At 43.8% G+C, this 5900-nt stretch overlaps 1 protein-coding gene across 1 annotated transcript in view; it reads left to right on the plus strand.

The window, feature by feature from the left end:
• Nucleotides 1-3889: 3889 nt before the first annotated feature.
• The window catches only part of KBTBD12 (kelch repeat and BTB (POZ) domain containing 12), a 27382-nt gene continuing 25371 nt past the window's right edge, over nt 3890-5900 (plus strand). Inside the window, exons 1-2 of the mRNA XM_010185033.1 lie at nt 3890-4961; nt 5348-5356. Coding sequence (XP_010183335.1) covers nt 3890-4961; nt 5348-5356 — 1081 coding nt within the window. The remainder of the gene's footprint in view (nt 4962-5347; nt 5357-5900) is intronic.

Here is a 5900-nt window from a genome sequence, read left to right on the forward strand (position 1 = left end):
AAGACAAAGTATCCAATTTATCCCCTATTATCCCTGAAAAAAATGAAGACAATTAGATTGGATCGACACAATTTGTTCTTGAAAAATAGGTGCTATAGCTGCTTTTATCACCTTATTGCCCTCTAAATTCTTATAATTTAATCATGTAATAATTTCTTCCGGCACCTTTCCAGGTATCAGAATGAGGTTCCTGTTGTACTATAGATACAGGAAATCTATAATTCCCTGGAAGTTTCCTTTCTAGATCTTAATGTCATTGTATCTTGTCCTTATATCAAGATTAGCATTATCATTATTTGCCTTTCTTGAGCACCGCGGGGCCTTTTGCACGGTTTAAAATCTCGATCTCGAATGCCAGCACAGCCTTCCCAATTAAACCCCGAGATGATAACGTTATGATCGTCATCTGGGTGCTGGTTTCTGCCTCGCCGTGGCTGTCAGCCAAATGTCACCGCGCACACAATTAGCAGAGCCGCTTCTCGCCTCGCTGATAACAAAGGCAGCACAAATAATTCATGGGCAGAGGCACCGGCTCTTCGGTGCGACTGAACCCTGATCCCCTCAGCACCTGAAGGGAGGCAGCCTCAAGTCAGGGCGGCCTCATTAAGGCAGAAAAATAAATAAATTAAAAACAAAGCAGCGGAGGGCGAAGAGGAGGATGCGGGAGGTTTCCCCAGCGCTGCAGTCCCTGCCCCACGCTGGGTGCTGTGACCTCTCCTGGCCCGGGTCCTGCAGCTCCCACCCTCCCACCACGGCGCGGCAAAGAGCGGATTCCTTGGGATTGGGGGAAAAAAAAAAGCCAACAAGAAAAAGCTACGTCCCAGACAAAAATACAGACAAAAGTCTCTGATTACAAGGTAGCTTTGTTTTTCGGAGGTTAAGGGAAATTCCTGATGAGAGACTTCCATCTGGTTTACAGCCCCTTCGCGCTGGGGCGGTTCAAAGAGGCTGCAGTGTAACTGAGAATTGAGGACAGCATTTATTTATAGCGTGATAGCCTCATAAAAGCTGGAGAGCTGAGCTCGCAGCGGCGCGCTTATTTATGTTTCGAGCCGCTCATACAGCACCCCACCGCCTTGCAGAACGTATGCTGGGGCTTCTGCGTGAAATTGTATGAGTCTTCATAAGGTTCATGACACAAAGGCAAAATAAAAGTGAAATTAGACTAACAAAACAGCTGATGTAAAAATAAAAGTAGCAGCCAGAACTGGAGGGAAATTAACAGCAGGGCTCTGGAATAAAGTGACATCAAATGAAGATTTGCACCTGAATCCATTTTTCACGATAGAAGAAAGAAACACCCAAAAACTCTGAATAAGGAAACAGCTCTGATTTCAGCTCCCGGTGACATTACAAAGGATTTGAGCCTTGCACTGGAGGTTTTATAATGACAACCCAGCCTCTGGCACTATCTCACTACAGCGTCTCACTGCAAATTATATTTGTATCACATTTATCCTTTCTTTTAATATCGATGTACCATCTTTTTCCTCTGTAACCCAGAGGGGAAAGCAAAGCAGCAGCATTTCATTATTAGCTTTTAATAGTCTTTGCAGTGTTATAAAGGAGAATATTAATATCCTTCCAGTGACCTCACCTAAACACCTCTAAAAGCCAGGAAGGGAGTGACAAGTTTTGTAGCTAAAGCACAGGGATGCATTTCTCAAGTTAATGAAAGGATTTCACCCCTGGGTTTTAATCCCGTTTTCTTTTTTAACCTTTAAGCTTTGGTTTCCTCAGCTGTGGGATAGCTCTGCCCAGAGCCAACCCATCAGTGTTGGGGGCACCAGAGGGGACCACCCCGCACCGGGTCACATCACATTAAACAACCTCCACCCTCCATCACTGGGGTGCTGGGTGCAGGATTTATGTATCAGATAATTTGTGCTTAAACCAACACATAAATGGCATAAGCTACATTGTGCTTTAAGTTTCCTATTGCAAACGTCTTAATGCTGGAAGAGGGGAGAAAACAGCTGCGAGCATCTTGCACCAGACATTCCGATTGCTGCTAAACGAACAGATAAAATTCACAAATCTGCTGAACAGTGTAATCAAAGGCAAAGCGTTGCTCTTAAGAAAGCTAAATTAACAGTGAGAGAAAACAGTGACCAGGAAAGGAAGTGAAATCATAACTCGGTTCTGCACACTGCTTCTTCCTGGTCTTTACAGAAGCCTGGGAAGGATGACGGTGATTAATCATCTCGCTTGTTCTTCACATCAGAAATGCACATTTTGTCCATTATGGAAAAGCTGGAGGATGTGTGAAGCTCTGGCATCACAAAAGAGAGAGAAGTCGATAATTTTGGAGGAAAACCCCCGGTTAGTCAGATTGCTAAACAGGATTTGGGTCTTGTTGGTAGTTATTAACACCTTCATCAAGTTGGAAGTGAACAACCTGGTTAGAGACACTCAACTGCTTAAGATGTATGGGCTTACCATGCATCATCTTTGAGATATGGTGTGGTTCCTTCATCAAAATGCAGTGAAGACCAAAAATTACAAGGTAATAAAATAGCAGGAGGGGAAAACAATAAACTGGCCATCTAATTGTCATGTAGGATTATAAAAAGAGAACAATTTCTGTATTATAAAAAAAGGCTTCTACTGACCGTAAGGACTGCTCCAGAACTAATGGATGCAGGATTAAGACCTACGTTGGTTGATTTTGAAAAGCAGCATAAGAAGAGCTCAAATCTTGGCCCATGTTCAGACTATGAAGTTAATATTTTGTCTTCCAAATCCATTTTAAAAATCTGGCAATAGCCCAGGTTCATTTCTCAGATGTGTTCCTCCCAGGTTTGGAATATGGAAAGAACTGGTAAAATCGAGGAAATGCTCGTCTTCAAGCATGCCTGGCTTTTAATGTAGCACTCTGAGTGAGGAATGCGTATAATTTGCTGAAACAGAATGATGACTACTTCCAAAAACAACTGAAAAGCTAACAGAGTAGATCTGAGATTGAGGATATAGCTGTAGGTTTCCTTTTCACCTAGAAAATAACTGTAATAATTAAAAAAAAAATCATCTATCTAAATCTGAATCTGTAGAGAAACCTGGAGCGTTTGTGAAAACGCCTTTAGGTGGATTTCAAAGAATTTCATGTACTCATTTTTACGTTGACGCCTATTTCTTTAATGAAGCCGACAGTACTCTTCGTGCTTCCAGGGCAAGGTTCAATCTGCCACACAAGACCCTGATCCTGCAAATATTTAAGCTGGTGAGGAACGTCACTCATTTGAACAGTCCCATTAAGCAACGTGTTTACAATGTGTTTCAAATGTGGTTATACCACAACTTTAGGACTCGTTCGTGTTTTGGTGGCTCATGACACGAGTCCTTAATGCGTTTCCACCACAGAACTTTCTCATCACCACATTAGAGACAAAGACAGTGTCAAGGACTGGTGTCCCACAAGTGATGGGTGAATGTCCTCCTCCCATTGACAGCTCCACCACTGTATCTCACATCCTGCCGCTCACCGATCTGAAAGCCTGAGTGGTTCAGTAAAGGTTTAACACCTTTATCAATGGTCTGGATGAGGGGATTGAGTGCTCCCTCACCAAGTTTGCAGATGACACCGAGTTGGGAGGGAGTGTTGATCTGCCTGAGGGTAGGAAGGCTCTGCAGAGGAACCTGGACAGGCTGAATCCATGGGCTGAGGCCAACTGCTGTCTCTCAAATTTCTTGAAGACCTTGAGACCTCACCATAATTTTTCATAAGTTTTATGCGTTACTGATTTATAGAATTACTATCTTTAGATATTAACAGCAATATTATTGTAATTTGTCCTTATTGAACTTTGTTATGCTTCTACCTCTAGAAACATTCCTGATGAAGACCTTGACTTCTGAGGAGATTTAAAACTGCGAGTTTCGGAGCTCAACCATGGATCAGAAGACTGAGGAGAAAAGAAAGCAGCGCCACAGCTGGACTTTACTGGAACAAGTAAAGAGGATGAAAGAATCAACAGAGATCATTGACGTTGTGCTAATTGCTGAAGGTGAGAAATTCCCCTGCCATAAGGTGGTGCTGGCTGCCTTCAGCCCCTATTTCAGAGCCATGTTTACCTGTGGCTTGGCTGAGTGCACCCAACGGGATGTGGTGCTGTACGACGTCTCTGCGGAGAGCGTGTCCGTGCTACTCCACTACATGTACAGCGCAGATCTGCGCCTCGCTCACCACAACGTGCAGACTGTCGCGCTCGCTGCCTATTTCATGCAGATGGAAGAGGTTTCCAACATGTGTCAGAAGTACATGATGGACCATATGGATGCTTCCAACTGCGTGGGCATCTACTACTTCGCAAGCCACATCGGGGCAGAAGATTTATCCGATCAAGCAAGGAAATACTTATATCAGCATTTTGCTGAGGTGAGCTTGCAGGAAGAAATATTGGAGGTTGAATTCCAGCAGCTGCTGACTCTCATAAAATCTGATGATCTGAACATTTCCAGGGAGGAGAGCATCCTGGACCTTGTCATTAGGTGGGTGAAGCACAGCAGAAAGTCCCGTGCAGGGCACCTTCCCGAGCTTCTGAAGCAAGTGAGGCTGGCGCTGGTCAGCCCGTCCTTCCTTCTGGAGGCCCGCAAAAGGAACACAATGATCCTCTGCAGCGCAGAATGCAATGATATGTTTGAGGAAGCACTCAACGCCATCAAGCTCTCCAGCCACCCTTCTCTCAGCCTGCGCTATGGCATGGAGACCACCGACCTCTTGCTCTGCATCGGCAACAATTCCCTCGGCATTAGGTCAAGACACGGTAGCTATGCAGACGCCAGTTTTTGTTACGCTCCTGCAACACGAAAGACGTACTTCATTTCCTCTCCGAAGTATGGAGAGGGGTTGGGATGTGTTTGCGCTGGTGTTGTCACTGAGAATAATGAAATTATTGTGGCAGGAGAGGCAAGCGCCACCAAAATGTCTAGGCAAAAGACCAGGAACATCGAAATTTATAGGTGTGTACCCACTGTCAGAAAATCCCTAATGGTTTGAAAACTTTACATTTAAATAATGTTTCTGAGGACAAAAAAAAGGCCATGAGATGAAGTGTTCTTTACTCGAAGGTTTTCCCAGAGATTTCAGTTACTCTAATCCATTTGTCACATTTGATCTTTATGGCACAATGAATTGCATACATGCAACAAAATCCTGATGCCTTCTTCAGAAGGAAGTAGGATTTACTGTGGTGGCATCTCTGTGTAAATAAGCTTGATTAGATCCTACATAAATGTATGTGGATTTTACATTCTCCCTACTCAGATCTCAACGTTTTCCTAGGATGTTCTTTTCTATGTCATAGCAGGGGAACGTGAGTCGAGCAAATGGCCCGAAGAGTCCAGTGAGACAGAGATAACACACTTCTCTGCTCATGTTGACGATGGTACTTCAGGGATTAAAGGATAATGATTGATAGCTTTAAGCCCTCATTCTGTTTTTACTGATGATGGGGCCATCTTTTTTCGGATGCACCTCTTTTGAAGAAAACCAGACATTTTCTGGATTAAAGACAACATTAAAAATGGCAGCAGCACTTTCAAATACAGATGCCTAAACCTAGGGAAGTAAATCCGTACTGAGGCAGATGAAATGGCCTTTTTTTCAGTGGTGTTGAGCTCCTGCTTTTCCCGCTGACTTCAGTGGAAACTGTGATTGCGCAGCACACGCAGAAATAAGGGACTTCTTACCTTAATTAGGGTAGAATAGCTTTGAATAGGATTCCTCGTACTAAAAATGTTTGTTCTTACCAACATTGGGCTCAATTTTGTAACTTTTCTGTGAAGGAGAAAGCTCCTCTTGTTGTACCATTGTCTGACTAAACAAGATGAAGGGGGTGACATTTCAGACCAAGGGGATGGGAACGCAGGGAGCAGTGGCATTTACCACTTTGGGTTTCCCT

This window comes from Mesitornis unicolor, unplaced genomic scaffold (genome assembly GCF_000695765.1).
Source record: "Mesitornis unicolor isolate BGI_N332 unplaced genomic scaffold, ASM69576v1 scaffold5885, whole genome shotgun sequence".
NCBI lineage: Eukaryota > Metazoa > Chordata > Aves > Mesitornithiformes > Mesitornithidae > Mesitornis > Mesitornis unicolor.